The 16,954-nt window shown below is 35.1% G+C and overlaps 2 protein-coding genes across 18 annotated transcripts in view; both read right to left on the bottom strand.

Annotated features, from left to right (window-relative positions):
- Positions 1-2,084: 2,084 nt before the first annotated feature.
- LOC137239317 (beta-1,4-glucuronyltransferase 1) overlaps positions 2,085-16,954 on the bottom strand; it is a 604,255-nt gene continuing 589,385 nt past the window's right edge. For 16 of the 17 annotated variants that reach the window (XM_067764471.1, XM_067764472.1, XM_067764474.1 and 13 more), the window contains 5 exons: positions 10,061-10,437; positions 9,516-9,997; positions 9,016-9,444; positions 8,642-8,951; positions 2,085-8,566 (listed from right to left, as the gene is read on the bottom strand). In XM_067764471.1, the coding sequence (XP_067620572.1) occupies positions 8,369-8,566; positions 8,642-8,951; positions 9,016-9,444; positions 9,516-9,997; positions 10,061-10,264 (1,623 nt within the window). In that variant the 5' untranslated portion in view covers positions 10,265-10,437 and the 3' untranslated portion in view covers positions 2,085-8,368. Of the gene's footprint in view, positions 8,567-8,641; positions 8,952-9,015; positions 9,445-9,515; positions 9,998-10,060; positions 10,438-11,931; positions 12,069-16,954 lie in introns of those variants that run through there. The other variant, XM_067764488.1, reaches the window with a different exon arrangement.
- Positions 10,607-12,196, bottom strand: LOC137239319 (DNA polymerase delta subunit 3-like). The gene has a single exon (XM_067764489.1). It carries the CDS (start codon positions 12,102-12,104, stop codon positions 10,701-10,703), a length of 1,404 nt encoding a protein of 467 aa, XP_067620590.1. The 5' UTR covers positions 12,105-12,196; the 3' UTR covers positions 10,607-10,700.

The raw sequence follows: 16,954 nt of genomic DNA, 5'->3' as shown, positions 1-16,954 counted from the left end.
ATTCTGACAGCTTCTGCAGAGGGAGCTTGGAAATTTGTGTAGATTGAGGAAGAAGCTTGTTCCATATCCAAACATGGCGATAGTAACCATATCTCACAGTCGTCCCTCTTGGTCCACAGTACGTTCGTTGTCCTCACAGTGTATTCCTCCAATTCCTGCAGGAGATAATCCAGTGCTTGTCCACGCAGCTGCCCGCCTCGTTTATACCATTTCGAAACTTTTCGTAGTCATCGCAGCCGCAAAATTATTCCCTTGAATTTTGATGTGCCCGCGAACACAGCAGAAGAAGCTATTCAGATGTCCTGTTTACGCCAGCGAGAATCATCAACTAATGCTTTAAAAGCATCCTCGCTATGATCTAAGATTTCATTCATTCTTTTACCTGGATCGTTCTAGCTGCTCTCTATGGCAGATCCTTCAGCTGGAAAACACTGCAATAGTCGGGCAGTCGTTAAAACTTAAAGTACGGCTCAGCCCTAGTCTGTTTTCCATTTTAGAACCGTCTGGGAAACCTGTAATGATCCTACCATTGTCTAAGCCCTCCCCTATTCCTTCCTCGAAAGGGCAGTGAATACGAGTGCACAGATGGCGTGAATGAGAGAGCAAAACTGCAATATTTCAAGAATTACGATCAAATCTTGCTCTAAACAACTCACAAAAACTGCATGACTACTATGAAGTTTTGAATAGTTCTCTAATGGGAATAAAGACATGTACAGGAGACGCAGACGGAGACTATGGAACAGATCATACATACATGCCCTGCGCTCTCCAGATTGCTGCTTAAGATATAAGGAAATCGACAGTAGTACAAGCGACAAGGCACCAACCATCTCTTTAATTGTAATGTGGAACCAACGCCTCTAACACCCCTTTCCTTATGGTCCACCCCTGTTGAAACGGCAAGTTTCCTTGGACTCCCGTTAGAGGATATTGATGACAATTTGTGATCGGTCGCGGCTATTAGGTGGGGCGAGCATTGCTACAACAACAACAACAACAACAAGGCCCAAGGAGCATTTGTCAAGAATAAACCTTTTGTTGCCATAAGCAGATGATGGAGGAGTTGGTGTTTCAGCTGGCCGTGAAAGTCAGATGTAATACGCCTAAGTGAGACCAAGCGAAATAAAGAACTGGAGAAAAGGTGAGTAAGACTTTTTCGGGGCATGTTTTTGTATAGAGGAAGTTTATCTTTCTTCTGGTGAGTAGATAATTTAAGGCGGTACACATTGAGTGCATTCATCGTGACCATTAATATCTTTGGAAGGAAGTAATAGGCAATCCTATGCTAGCCATTTGATCCTAATCTAGGCTAAGTCTCCGAAGGACATTTTGATGACTGAATCTATTGAACAGATCATTTATGGCGTTTTCTTTTCTGGAATAAAATGTTGCGCTCATGTTGCACTCTTAAGTTCTAGCTTTTACACCAATTATCCTGGCGCTTTGCAAATTGGTTCTTTTTGTAGGTAATTAGACCCCTTTTGCTATTCAGTGGAAAATACTTAGTGAAAGGAGCACACAGGCGCACGCGGGAGCTAAGACGAACCAACAGGGCGACACTATTTTCTGAAAAGAAAACGCCATTAGACAATCAACAACTTCGGACTTGCCTACTTGAAACTTTACTCGCAATGTATGACCTCTGCAGGCTGCAGCTCAAATCTCTTCCAAAGCCTACACGAGTACACAGAATCCATATTTTTCAGGAACTCTATTTATTTCTTCTTGATCCAACGAGTTTTCGCTTAAAATATCGCGAAATGTACTAGGCGCTCATAAAACCAAGAAAGAAGCTACGAACGAACGAATTTTTCAGAAACACCAAAAAGTATTAGGCGCCCATAACAGCAAAGCAAGTGGACTCAAAGCAACAAATGCGCCTAAAAGTAGGCTACGTTTTTTGCACATCCGCTTATTACACCGCGCACAGAGTGACTCGCATGCATTTTAGTCATAGTTGGGCATGCTGCTGCTAATTGCAAATAAAGAATTTATAAATTTTAAATTCGATTGCATTTTTTGGTTATTTTAGAATAAGTTGCTGCTGCTTTTTTCAAATAAAAAATAAAAGACGTCATAACTTTATTTTCTGGAGTTTATTTATTATATTTTTAAGTCGATTGTATTTTTTTTTTTTTTTCAAAATAAATTGTTTATTACATTTTGTATTTATTTACGTTATTAAGTATATATAAATCAATTCATACAGCATTAAATTGTAATTCACATATAAATCTAACTAAAATTAAATAATAAATTGGCAAAATGTGCTAAATTAGAAATATTTAATTATATATAATTTATAGTAGTACAATAATAATGCAAATATATTTAATTGGCTTTCAATCTAAATACATACTTATAAGGAAATCTTAAGTGTTTTTGGAAGAAGACCTTAACATGGAGATGTATGGAAAATAGGCTGAACTTTTGCAGTCTAAAGTTTTTCAGGGAAAGAGGAAGTAGGATAACCAAAAGATGCGGCGTAGTCATTCAAATTTGCACGACAGTCGAGCTAGTAAGCGAACGAGCTAAATTTTTCGCAAAAAAGGGAAAGAGAAGCGACGTAGTCCCCCAGCGGGTTAGGGGATCAGAATATACCCACGGTAGGTATGCCTGTCGTAAGAGGCGACTAAAATACCAGATTCAAGGGGCTGTGTAGCGCAACCCTTCAGGTTGCCAGCGCAATATACAGCTTCTCCAAACCCAATTGTCAACCTCACCTATCCACGGCGAATCCTGTTTCACTAACAGACGAGGCTCTGACGACCCCAAGCTCCTCATGGAACTTGGGGCGGGGAGGGAGGATGGCCTGAAGGTTTAATGTGGCCATATAAATCGTTCCCGAGATGGTCGGGCTAGCACCTTAATGATGCTGTGTTACCGGAGCGTACCAGATCTGTATCCGGCAAAGGACCATCACATCGATAACACTCTCCAAAGCCTTCGGGGAACAACCTTATCGCTACAACAACAACAACAGAAGCGACGTAGGCATATCAAATATTCACGACAGTCGGGCTAATAAGCGAAAGAGTTAAACTTTTCGCAGAAAATGGTTTTCAAACCGATAAAATTTTGAAAAATTTAATAAAAGTGTTGCTGCCGTTACTCGAAAAGCAAAATTTGTTTAAATAAAGTCAAATAAATCAATTGATAACAATTTTACTCGTAGTACCAAGACTTTTGAAACTCAGCCGGACTTCGATCGGTTCGCCGAAGGCAGATTGTTTTTGCTTAGCAGTTTATATGACAGAAATACAATTGAAGGTCTTGTTCTCTTATTTTATGGTGTTACCTGACCTGCTAATCGAGTCACGAACTTACTACCTACCGATTTTGCAACGATGACACAAGAAATAGAAGAACAAACAGCCATGGGTAGCAGTTCTGGTTCTATGTTAAAGTGGTAAAGGCATGAAGTGATAAAGTGAAACAATTTTTACATACAATTCTTTTAAATTCCAAAGAACCAGAATTGCTGCTTTTACATTTCACTTTCAATAGCTTAGAAAAAATAAATTATTTGCAATTGAAAATTGCGATGCGGTTACTAGAATAGCAGAAACTATATCATATGATATGAATTCAATATCGGTACAAAATTGTATGTGAAAACCGCTACATGCCTGAAAACTTAAAATATAAAGTAGTTTTAAAAAATAGCTAACATTTTCAAAATATATGTGTACGATTTAAAATAAAGTGGTTTAAAACCAAGCTTAACTAAAGTGCAAAACTGTTTTTTTTTTAATACATGGCATTGAAATGTTGGCGTACTAATTTTTCAAGTTTTTCGTTTTAAAATTTTTTAAATTATTTTTTTTTTTACTAATTAAGTAAGTTTTTATTAAATTTAAAAATTTAATATTTTTTTATTTTATTCTACAATATGAATTAGGCCGCCAGAAAATCTATTTCGTATTCTCAATTCCGCTTTCACTTTTATCAATTTCATTTACTTTGGAAATTTCATTTAGCTAAGGCACTTTATTCAATTACAATTTTTTTTGTTTTTTTTTTTCTTTTGTATTTTATGTACGACATAATTTAAAATATCTTATATTTATAAATATGTTTACAAATTTCGCCATTAAGCAGCCGAGTATGAAGTAGTTTTGCGAGAGTTTCGAAAAAAAAAACGAGAACAATAAAATATGGTCACCTTTTTTAATCGTTTTTCGTGCGATCCTTAAAAATTACTAGAAAATCTCAAAATGGCGTTTATTTTTTTCCAATTTACATCTTAGCGTCTGACGCTGCGGTGCCGAAGTTTTATAAACAGTGTTAAAACTTTTCTACAATGTTTTAGACTGCGAAAATTGCTAAGTTGCAGTCAGTGATGCCAGATTGCGAAAAATTACTCTTTTGGGGGAATATTTCATTAAATAACTTAGTAATAGGGGAAAAAGGACCATTTTTAATGTGGATAATTTCACAGAGATCATTACTGGTTATGCTATCCTCGAAGGAAGGAACTAAAAATTTCTATGAGAAAACTGCATATTACTCTCAACCTTTTTTCCTAAACCAGAAAGTGTCACTATTGCGCTTTTGTTTCACAAAAAACAAGAGCTAATACGAGTCATCAGCTGACTTAATTTTGGCCAATAAAGTGAAAAAGTAGAAGAGTAAAATCAAATTGCATAAACTCTTAGGGTAACGAGCTTTCTGTAAACCAAACTTAATGATTTCAAAGTCATAATAAATATCTGGTTGTACCAATGTGTCCCATTCCGGTATACCCCTATTAGCCTAGCTCCTACCTACTACGATTTTGCTATTTGCTGGTTACAGCCCTGATAATACATACTCTTTATGTAGTGGAGTCAAATGATTCCCAGCACTCATCAAGCTCAAGTTATTTTTCAGATTTTTTTTTCGAAGATATCTTGCAAAAATACTTCATGCTTGCAAACAACAACAATCAATACAAGGTAATAGCAAAGCCAATTCGTCGTACAGCAGAATGTCAGATCGAAAGATAACTAACGTCGATTTTGTTTTACTAACATTCACTGTACCAAATTTTGTCAGAAAAATCTCAGGAAGCTATCAGCTTATGGCGTAACACCGCCTTGTATTGAATTTTGTTTTTTAATATTATTTAAAATGTGTTTTCTACTTTGCATTGTCGTTAAATATGCATTTCCGACAAGAGTAATTTGTTTTAAAATTTGATACTTTTTGTAAAATATTTTCTGCACTTGTTTATGATAATATGCAAATTCTTTTTTATTTCTATACAGGCTTGGCACCAGCCATGTCCGTTCATTGAAAATGTTTTGTTTTTATTTTTGGGATTATTATTTTATCGTTAAGCAGCTCAGCTGCATCCTTTTATTTAGTCGCATTTCAATTTTTTTTAATTTCTTGTTTTTAAATTACTGTCGATATTTTGTCGCGTATCGATTCGCAATCTCCTTGCAAAGCATCAGACGAATACTGTAAAAGCCTTAGATATGTAGCTTTTCCAATTCTTAAGCTAACCCAAAACATTTAAAAAAAGTTTAAACAAAAAGTGTATAAAGGTATTTTCACGGACATCAATTACTTGGCAGTACTCAAGGTAAGTGAACTATGGGTAGTAAAACCTGCGCATTCTATTGACTATATTGACTACAACTGGAGAGAAAGCACACCTTCATACACTTAGTACGTCTTAGTTTTTTAAGTCAATTAGGCTATTCACATGGTCTCCTATCATAGTCTGTGATATGTTTCAATCATGTTTTGTATTGAAAACTATGGAAACAACTGAAAACTTTACAATAATTACGAAACTTGTGAATTGCCCCCAACTTGTACCTTTTGATAAAAAGTTACAGTTTTTTGAGTTCAAATTAAAGAATAATTGTTTCAAGTCTTTAAATGCAAACTAATGAAGCGCTATACAAATCTATATAAAGTACATAGTTCAAATTACTTAAATTTTACTATCTGCAAGGTGTTAGCCAAAAGAGGCGTAGTTACAATTTCAATAATCATGTATTTCTTCAGTTACATTCTGTGTTTGTTACAACAAGTCAATTGAATGTACACTTGTATAAATTGTATTAATATTAATTACCTACTAATCTAGACTAGCGGCTAATTTTATATGCAGTACTTATTTAGTAATTGTATGCTAATGCACAATTATACAATTTGGTCAATTACAATTAGCTTCGTATTTATGTAATTGGTAGTCAAATTTATTTGTTTTTTTTTTTCTTTTAATACAATTACTTAGTGACTATGAGTTTCCAAAAAACTTTAATGCAAATTTTCTTCATTATTTTTAGGTCTTTTTTTTATACATGTAATTACTAGAGTTCAAATATCACGGTCCTTACGCTTAAAAAAGGCTAATGCACTAAATTATTTACTAGCCGACTTATTAAATATATTGGCAATTGACAAAACTTACACAAATACATACATATTTATTTTTGTGTGATGTAATAAAAAATATATATATATTTTTTTAAAGAAATTTAAAGAAATTGAATTTAAATCAGAGAAGTTATCAAAGTCAGAACTTAAAACGATAGTAAACCGGACATAAAAAAGAATTAAGACACATTAAGTTATTGTGCATTTTAAAATTAATTATGAATACTAATAAGCTGGCTTTAAAGAAGTAATTGTGGTTACATTTCAGATGGAAGGTTTTGGTTATTTTTACACGTTTTGGATTATTTGGATGTGCCTGTATCTTAATAATATTCCGCTGACTCAATTTAAGTTATTTTTAAATGAATTTATGCATTAGCAAAAATTAATTGGTTTGAACAAAAATATCTTACGGGGAAAGTAAAACATTTAAGCGCTTTCATTTAATATACTAACAGCCATACTTAGCAATAGATAGTGTTGCTTTTAAATTTAATTTTAAAAGAATTTTTGTTTAATATTTTTATTCGTTATGTTTCAGTTCAACAACACCAATAGTTGTTATAAAAAAATTAGTTACTTTTCAACTGTTAGTGATATGTAACTTTAACTACTTGGGCTGAGACTACAAGTTTAATACGCAAAATAAAGCTTGGATAAAGAAAACATGTGATGCACTATTCCTGCATAAAATATATAATATAAAAAAAATAAAAGCTTAAGTAGACATAAGCATATAATTTGACATATTTCCCAGAATCTCCTTTTTTCTTTTGCATAGCTCATTCTTTAGGTATAGAAGGAGAAAGTGTGCTTTTTGTTGTTGTTGTAGCAGTGCGCTCGCAGAGAAAGTTGCAGTTATAGAGAATCTCCAACGATGCACAGAAATTGAAGGTGCTAAACCTGCAATAGGAAATTCACCATCCGGGTATCTTTACATTTACGTCTCTGAATAATAAGCTTATCTTGTTTATATCCACTTAAGCTTTTATTGCGAAAAGGCGCATTAAATGCAAACATACGAACAAACACTATGTATTTGGGCAACATACCTAAACTATTGCTAAAACGCCTATTACAAATATTAGAAATTACAAATTTTTGCAAAAATATGCTTTGTGTGCTATGTACAACACTTATTAAGTATTTAACTAATTGTATGCTTAGTAAGTAAATACAGTTAAATGTAATACAATATTGGCATACTTTCTGTATGACTAATATGCACTTAAGTTGTTTTTCTTTACAACGCGTGCCTAACTTACTATTTAGTTAGCAATACAAAAATATCTAAACTTTCCAGTATTTATGTTCTTTAGTTGGTGTGTTCTTAATGAATTTTCGTGTTTTATTTTTTAAGAAATGTTTAATTTTATTTAAATTTTAGCAACTTTCATACATATGTACAAATATTGAGTATGTAAGTTAATGCATATGTTTTATAAAATATGATTTTACGCATATATCCCAATTTACATACAATGCAATCAGGAAAGTCATTCTTGTAAAATTACAATTATATTTCGACTAAGAATAAAAAAATATTCTCAATCTTCTTCACAAGTTTAGACCAAATATTTGAAACAAACTTTGTGCACATTATTTGTGACGCAAATACATACATAATTTTATAATAATAATTTACAGATAACAAAAAAACATTTGTGACATTTTCGATTTAATTAAAAAAACTAAAACAAAGTACTTTTGAAATCATTTACAATGCGCTTTCTCGTATTAGTGCTTAAATAAGTTATTTAAAGTAATTCCTAGCTAATCACTACTTCTTAATATCCTGGCAAATATCTCAATATACAATTTATTACATATTTTATATGTGTATTTATGATCGATAATATCTTTTTCGTAGCTATATTAACTTTTCGTTTTATAAAAGTAGTATTTTAAATTGTAGTAATAGTCTTTTAATTCCACTCTTATTAGTATAGCTTAAAAAAGTATTTCAACTTTTTTGCCAATTTATTAGTTACTATACAACGCATCCCTGACGCACACCATACATTATTTTCAACTCTGGATATATGATTTTACGTATAAGCTGATTCGTTTTACCCGCCAACATGGCACGACGATTATCTTTTTGCAGTTGTTTAATTCCTGGCTTATGTACAAGAAAGGCATTATCTAAAATATGGAATTCATAATCTAATGCGCAAAGCGAGTAGCCCTGTGGATAGCAAGGTTGTGGATAATTAATTAAAGTTGTTATAATTAACAATAATATAGATTGCATCTTTCTTACCTGTGTCATTTTATCACTTTTGCCCTCCCAACTCAGTCTCTCATCGTAATGTGGATCCGCATGCGTACCAATATAGATGGGCTCCCAATGTCTATAATAACCAGTACGCTTGCCTATATGAAAAACTCCTAGATCTTCTGTTTCATTGGCCGCCAGCCATTCTTTGGATTGTGGTATGCCATGACAACTAGCACAAACGCGCTTATGAAAGGGTATTGCCTTGCCGACACGTAAGAATTCTAGCAATTCAGTTTTGTCGCGTGGCACAGTGGCATTTGCTTCAACCTCGAAAAGGTGTATAGGAAAAACTCTGTAATTAAATTAGGATATTTTATTTACAATATTAATATTAAACATTATTTATCACAACTCACCGCGGCGATTTACGCTGTAAATATGCTTCATTACGCGCGATCATTTCTAAAAATTTTCTCACTAAACCTGGATTTGGATACAATTCAATATCTGAGGCTAATATAAAATGCGTTAAGGCAGCATCACGCGCTATATTACGGCCAACATTAACCGGATATAGCAGCTTCTTTTGCGATTTATATAAATGGCCGGAGCTTACATTCGCATAAGGTGGTGGAAGTGTACAATTGTAGGGCTTCTTAAACAGCTCTGGCTGTTTCAAAACTTGTTTGGGTATGTGTTTTGTGCTGAAGTATAAATGAAATGTGGTAAATGAGCGCACCAAATTACTTTCGGGCAGACATTCACGCAGGTACTTAATGACATCAATAGTTGGTTGATAATCTGTGCCAGGTGCATGCATTGCAATACTCACTGGAGCATTCCACCTACGATAAGAAAGAGAAAATAAATTTTGTTTAAATTAAAATCTGTTTAAATATCATATATGTATAACTACCGTTCTAACAGTGGCACCAGATTATCCAAAAATGTATAATCTGCATGAGTGGTATATGTTATGGCTTCATGACACCTTAGCGCACCATGTTCAGCGCGCACATAATTCTTTAGTACCCAAAAATCGCCACGCTGCAATATATCTGGCTTATAATCACGATCATAACATTTTGTAAGCGAACGCAAACGTTCTTCTAAATCCTTCTCATCTCCAGTAACAATATAAGGCTCGCTCACCGCACTTGTATTCATGGGCTCAGCAAAACCACCAATATTCCCCACAAAAGGCGCAGCAGCTACAACTTTTGTATTACTTGCGTCACTAGTGGCGCTAGCTTGATTTTGTGTTGGTGGTGGAGGGATATCAACGGGCGCCGGCGGGGCTACAGCTCCGCCACCAGAATCATTAGAACCAGTCGGCGCTGGTGGCGGTGCATTGGATAAGGACAGTGGTGGTTGCAATTTATAGCCTATAACCTTTTCCTATACAAAAATAAAAAAGGGTTTATTAAATAAATAATTATATTGTGTTCACATCTTGCTTACATTATTTCCCAATAACGCATTGGCTGGATCCGTCGCTGCACGGTCCTGTAGGAAGAATGTGCTGCCATTAAAGCCGCTGCCATTACCAACCATAACATGACTACATATGTACAATACAACAACTATATTTATCAGTATACTACACCGTAGCAACCAGTTACGGCGTGTGAACATTTTCTGTCCCAAAGGTTCGAAGCGCACCATTGTTATCTGTTTTGATGCGGCAGTGGACTAGTAGTAGTATGAGTGGTTTGATTACAATTGTGATATTGTCTATTATTGAACACCGTGCGTCCTCGTAGTTGTGCGTGACTATGGAAAACTAATTTAGTTTTCGGCGAATAGCCTCGGATCAGCAAAATGGGGATAAACTACACCTGCAAGAAAAAATGAAAAAAAGGTGGCGTTAAGATAAAAGAAGTTTCCATAAAAATCCATACAATTGAATATTTCTTTATAATTTTCTATATGAGCAAACTGCCCTATATACATATCATTGTACAAACTGGTTTTATCCGTTTATTCTAAAAAAATTATCGCGTTGAATTTTAAGACTCAATAACAACTCTTTATTCAGCGCAAAATTTAAACTCTTAAATAAGTAAAATTACATCATAATTTTAAGAAATTTTATTTTATACTACTTCTTCTTGAAAAAATTCATTATATTTCCTTGTTTCGTTTTGGCCGACAGCTTTGGTGTTTGCTTGTTTTTGCCCGCTTTAGGACTTGCCTTCGATGGAGTTTTCTGGGGCGTTTTTGGTTTTGTAGATGGCTTCTTAGTAGCCGATTTCTTAGACTTGACAGTGATAACAAAACCATCTTCATCCAAATAAGTCTCTGATTTCGGCGGTGAATCTACTGCCTCTTTCACAGTTGCAGATTCATCCAATTTTCCTTGTTTTTGCTGCGGTTGCTGTCCATCTGCATCATCAATTGCAATGTCATCCTCATCATCTGAATCTTCGATACGCAAGCGTTTGCGACTGCTTGTTCCTGCTTCTTCATCGACAGCTGCTACTTTACGCCTTAATTTATTCAGCTCTTCTTCTTCATCAGAAGATTCATCATTAACTTCCATAGGAGTTCCTTCTTTTACCGCTCCGCCAGCCACCGCTTCATCGTCGTCTTCGAAAAGTTGTATGGATGTGTTGCCTTCCTTCTCTTCTTGCTGGAGCGCTCCTTTAGCTGTTTTTGTGGCTGCTGTAGGTTTGTCAGCTTGTTTCTTGAAGTAATCATTTAATTTCTTTGGTGACTTCTGAGATTCAGGTTTCTTTGCAGCATCAACTGTAGCTTTACCCTTAGGTGCAAAAAAATTTCCAATGTTTTTTTGTCCAACTGCTGCTGCGGCCGCTTTCTTTTCTTTTGGTGAAATCTTTTTAGGGTCGGCGGTTTTCTGGGGCGATTTGACAGCATTTTCTTCATTCTTTTTTCCGTCCTGCGGGGAATTTTTTTTGTTATCGCCTGGAACAATGTTACTCGCTGAAGTGCTGTAATATTCATTTTTAGCTTCCGTTCTTGTAGTTCCCCTGGGTTTGGCAAAAGCATTGGCAATACCTTTAGCCGGTTTACTTTCAGGTTTAGATTCTCCTTTGACTGCTGCTTTTATGGTTTCTGCCTTGGTAGCATTACCATTCATGGGCTTGCTGCCAGTTGTGCGTGTTTCCACGCCGTCCAGCTTCACCGCACACCATTTCACAGGTTTCAAATCTTCCGCCGGAGACTTACTTCCGCCCACTTTCTCGACCGAATACAATGTAGATTCAACATCTTTCAGCTTATCCAACCATTCATTTAATTTATCTTGCCCTTTTACAATTTTAAATACTTCTATATTGGCATCTTCTGCTTCCATGCCGTGGACAACATACCGCTTTTCAAATTTCACACCATCTTTTTCCTGTTCTTTGCAATAATCAATGAGCGTGTCACTCACATCATCAATTGGTATTTCATACTCATTTATTAGATCCGTTAGCAGCACACGAACATCGAAATTGATTTTGCAATCATTTAATGCTTCTTTTAATTTAGCAGCACACATTTTTTATAATAAAAGGCAAAAATACGTAGATTTTCGAAAAAGCAAATAAAAATTCAGGATCAGAAGAAGTCCATTGACAGTAGATTTCACAAGTTGAGCTGTCAGTGTGGAATGTGGATACTGATTTTACGTGTGGATGTCTGCAGCAAGATATGTGGTGTGGATCTATGCAGTGAAATATTATAAAAATAAACTGCTGTTGATATTAGGGTGACTATTCACAAAGAAAATAAAGCCCCGGTTAAAATAACTAAAAGTAACGGTAACGTTTTACAAGGCGGTGCACCACCTAATTTTTTCCAAAAATTGTCAAAGGTGGTATCAAAAGACGCGTTTCGACCTCCGATTTTAGAATCCGAAAGCGGAAATTAAAAAGATATAAGCAAAAAATCGGTTTTTTATAAATATCTTTCGACATAAATCAAAATTTTGATTTCTACTTTCGGATTCTAAAAACGGAGGTTGAAACGGGTCATTTGATACCACCTGTGATAATTTTTGATAAAAATTAGGTGGTGCACCACCTTATAAAACGTTACCAAAGTAACATTTCGTCTTCGGAAGTTTTTTTCATTTACAGAATTAGAAAATAACTTGCGCTGTTCATAGTACATTCTCTTATATGATTATTACACTAATAAGATGGCAACGTTATCACGGTTGGTACAGTGCTTAGCTTTCATAGGAAATATGTAATCGGTTCAAGGTAAACAGGATCCCATTAATATAAGGAGAAGTTTAGGACGAATTTAAATGATCTTTTACAAATCAAAAAATTACATAGTCCTACCCAGTATATAGCAAGCTACAGTAAGTAGCAATATTATGTAAATCGTTATTAGATGTACTGGTAATTTTTAAGTTAATTCTAAATAAAGTGGATTGTCTGGCTTACGGGGCCCAAGCAGCCCTTAACTAAACGCTAAATAAAATTTTTGACTTATTTCTTTTGGATGGAAATAGGACTCAGTCAGGAATTTTGCCGATTGACGACGCATGGTAATTCACACACAATACACTTAAAATATTGAATCATCTTAATTTTAATAAATGTTTAGCTTTGTTTGTTTGCTTGCCTCATGAAATATCACTTTTCTTTAAGAAGCAATGCACAATCAATTATTTCTTTTTTTTTAGTATTAGGATTGAAGTTTGGTTTGGTTTTTAAATGGCACCACGCCAGTTTTTAAATCTCACTGAATCACTTTCCAGAATTTTCTTTTATATAAATGTACATATGTTGTGTCCATGTGCCTTGTTGCCAGTTTTTTCACTATTCCGTTATGTTCCGTTATGTATATAAAGCGAGTTTGGCTTTTAAATGGCACCACACCATCTTTTAAAACTCACTGATTCCTGTTAGGAGTGCAAAATATCGCCCTAACTCCAAGTCAGGGAAGCATTGCATCTCCCAATTCCGCCAAAACGACAGAATGGAGCACAGAAGCCAACCTTGAGGCCTATTTTAATTTTCAGCTCAACCAAAAAAATCCGAAAATATTGCAATTGAGCCGAGGATGGCACTGCACGTCCACTCAGCCGAAAAGAGAAGAACGGAATGCAATTATTTCTTAGCAAATCCAGAGTTGCCGGTTGAAGTTGTTTTTAAAAATCTTTCGAAAACAATGGTAAAAGTTTCTTTAGAGCTGCGTGCTGTGAAATAATGCTTGAAAGACGACATTTGTCTTAAATGTCATTTTATATGGATTTTTTTGATTTCTTAAGAACTGCATACGGCTCTTTAACGTTCCGTCTGCCATCTACACAAGGTCATTAACCCTGAACCCATGGATATTCTTTAGAATTCTGCCTAAATTAAAATTCACAAGATCGGTGCTTGATGAAGATGAAGCTTTTGCATAAAAATAAAAAAACATACTTGGCTCGATTTAGCTCCGTGGAGATTTAAGCCGAGATTTTCATCCAATTTGTACCCTGTGCTCCTTTTTGATTCTTCCTACAAATTGGGAGGATCTACATACTATATGCCAACTTCGAACGTCATCTAGAAGGCAGATGAGTTTTCCCTGAGAAGCTTTTCAATGCAGAAATATATTCGGAGTGTTTGCCAAATCAATGCCGAGGGCTTGTTTGTCTGGAGCGGCGTATTACTAAAAAAATTATACCAAGCGGGTTCCAAGAATTGGCTTAATGTTCGGATATTCCCCAGACAACTGTCATATTTTTAGATCGCAGTAAGCCCAAGGTTGGAAAAAATAGGAACTAACGCCATATTTGCATAAGTAAAACATCGACATCTGGGTAGCAACTGTAGGAAACATAAAATATTATACGACATGTCTGAACGTAATTCAAATAAAACAACCAAGTTTTCAAGATATCGTTGGCCAATTTTAGAAGGGGAAAAACTGCAAGTCTCCTAGACCACACAGTGGTATCCTTTGCTAGTACTTGCAATTTTATAAGAAACCTTTTGACTTAGTTAAAAGAAATTAGTATATATTTGGTTGAGCGAATAAGTCTCCACATATTCACCTACCGAGGACATTGATAACAGACAAATTGGAAGTGTGGGAAGATCGCATATACGTATGTAGTCACAACTATATGTGGCAATATTTAAAGACTTAAACCGAGCCACAGAAAATGGCGTGCGCCAATAAAGTCTTAATGAAAAAGCTGACAAAATCAGGGAATAAACATGCGACTAAATCTTCGAATTTCCAGATCATAGTTCATTACTTGCGTACAGAAGCAGAGGAAAAGGGCGGCCGCTAGAAGGACCAGGTGGAAAATGATTTCCTTGGCGTGATCAATTGGCGTCCGTTAGCAGAGCGAAGAAGTCACAACCGTATAAACGGCTAAGCGCTAATTAAGCAAATAAGCAAGTTCATCCTATGTGACGGTTATTCACAGTTTTAAAGAGAGAACAATCGTATACCGATCAAACCTACTTCAGCTCATTTGAGTCTTAGTCTCATTAGTAACAAGCAAGGAAGGCTAATTTCGGGTGTAACCGAACATTACATACTCAGCTGAGAGCTTTGGAGACAAAATAAGGGGAAATCACCATGTAGGAAAATTAACCTAAGGTAACCCTGGAATGTGTATGTATGACATGGGTATCAAATGGAAGGTATTAAAGAGTATTTAAAAGGGAGTGGGTCATAGTTCAATAGGTAGACGCCATAAAGGTGGACCAGGGGTGACTCTAGAATGTGTTTGTACGATATGGGTACCAAATTAAAGTTATTAACGAGGGTTTTAAAAGGGCCCTTAGTTGTATGTGAAGGCGTTTCGAGATATCGACCAAAATGTGGACCAGGGTGACCCAGAACATCATCTGTCGGGTACCACTAATTTATTTATATATGTAATACCACGAACAGTATTCCTGCCAAGATTCCAAGGGCTTTTGATTTCGCCCTGCAGAAGTTTTTCATTTTATTCTACTTAATATGGAAGGTGTCACACCAATTTTACAAAGTTTTTTCTAAAATTATATTTTGCGTCAATAAACCAATCCAATTACAATGTTTCACCCCTTTTTATACTCAGTTGAGCAGAGCTCACAGAGTATATTAAGTTTGATTGGATAACGGTTGGTTGTACATATATAAAGGAATCGAGATAGATATAGACTTCTATATATCAAAATAATCAGGATCGAAAAAAAATTTGATTGAGCCATGTCCGTCCGTCCGTCCGTCCGTTAACACGATAACTTGAGTAAATTTTGAGGTATCTTGATGAAATTTGGTATGCAGGTTCCTGAGTACACATCTCAGATCGCTATTTAAAATGAACGATATCGGACTATAACCACGCCCACTTTTTCGATATCGAAAATTTCGAAAAACCGAAAAAGTGCGATAATTCATTACAAAAGACAGCTAAAGCGACGAAACTTGGTAGATGAGTTGAACTTATGACGCAGAATAGAAAATTAGTAAAATTTTGGACAATGGGCGTGGCACCGCCCACTTTTAAAAGAAGGTAATTTAAAAGTTTTGCAAGCTGTAATTTGGCAGTCGTTGAAGATATCTTGATGAAATTTGGCAGGAACGTTACTTCTATTACTATATGTACGCCTAATAAAAATTAGCAAAATCGGAGAAGGACCACGCCCACTTTTAAAAAAAAAATTTTTTTAAAGTAAAATTTTAACAAAAAATTTAATATCTTTACAGTATATAAGTAAATTATGTCAACATTCAACTCCAGTAATGATATGGTGCAACAAAATACAAAAATAAAAGAAAATTTCAAAATGGGCGTGGCTCCGCCCTTTTTCATTTAATTTGTCTAGGATACTTTTAACGCCATAAGTCGAACAAAAATTAACCAATCCTTTTGAAATTTGGTAGGGGCATAGATTTTATGACATTAACTGTTTTCTGTTAAAATGGGCGAAATCGGTTGATGCCACGCCCAGTTTTTATACACAGGCGTCCGTCTGTCCTTCCGCATGGCCGTTAACACGATAACTTGGGCAAAAATCGACATATCTTTAATGAACTTAGTTCACGTGCTTACTTGAACTCACTTTATCTTGGTATGAAAAATGAACGAAATCCGACTATGACCACGCCCACTTTTTCGATATCGAAAATTACGAAAAATGAAAAAATGCCATAATTCTATACCAAATACGAAAAAAAGCATGAAACATGGTAAGGTAATTGGATTGTTTTATTGACGCGAAATATAACTTTAGAAAAAACTTTATAAAATGGTTGTGACACCTACCATATTAAGTAGAAGAAAATGAAAAAGTTCTACAGGGCGAAACAAAAAACCCTTAAAATCTTGGCAGGTATTACATATATAAATAAATTAGCTGTATCCAACAGATGATGTTCTGGGTCACCCTGGTCCACATTTTGGTC

The sequence above is a fragment of the Eurosta solidaginis genome, chromosome 2, assembly GCF_040869045.1.
Source record: "Eurosta solidaginis isolate ZX-2024a chromosome 2, ASM4086904v1, whole genome shotgun sequence".
Lineage (NCBI taxonomy): Eukaryota > Metazoa > Arthropoda > Insecta > Diptera > Tephritidae > Eurosta > Eurosta solidaginis.
Note: the sequence above shows the minus strand (reverse complement) of the source record. Positions and strands in the feature narration are given on the sequence as shown.

Bases quoted from the DNA above. Each gene is read 5' to 3' on its own strand.
- LOC137239319 (XM_067764489.1), bottom strand. From the start codon at position 12,104: ATGTGTGCTGCTAAATTAAAAGAAGCATTAAATGATTGCAAAATCAAT.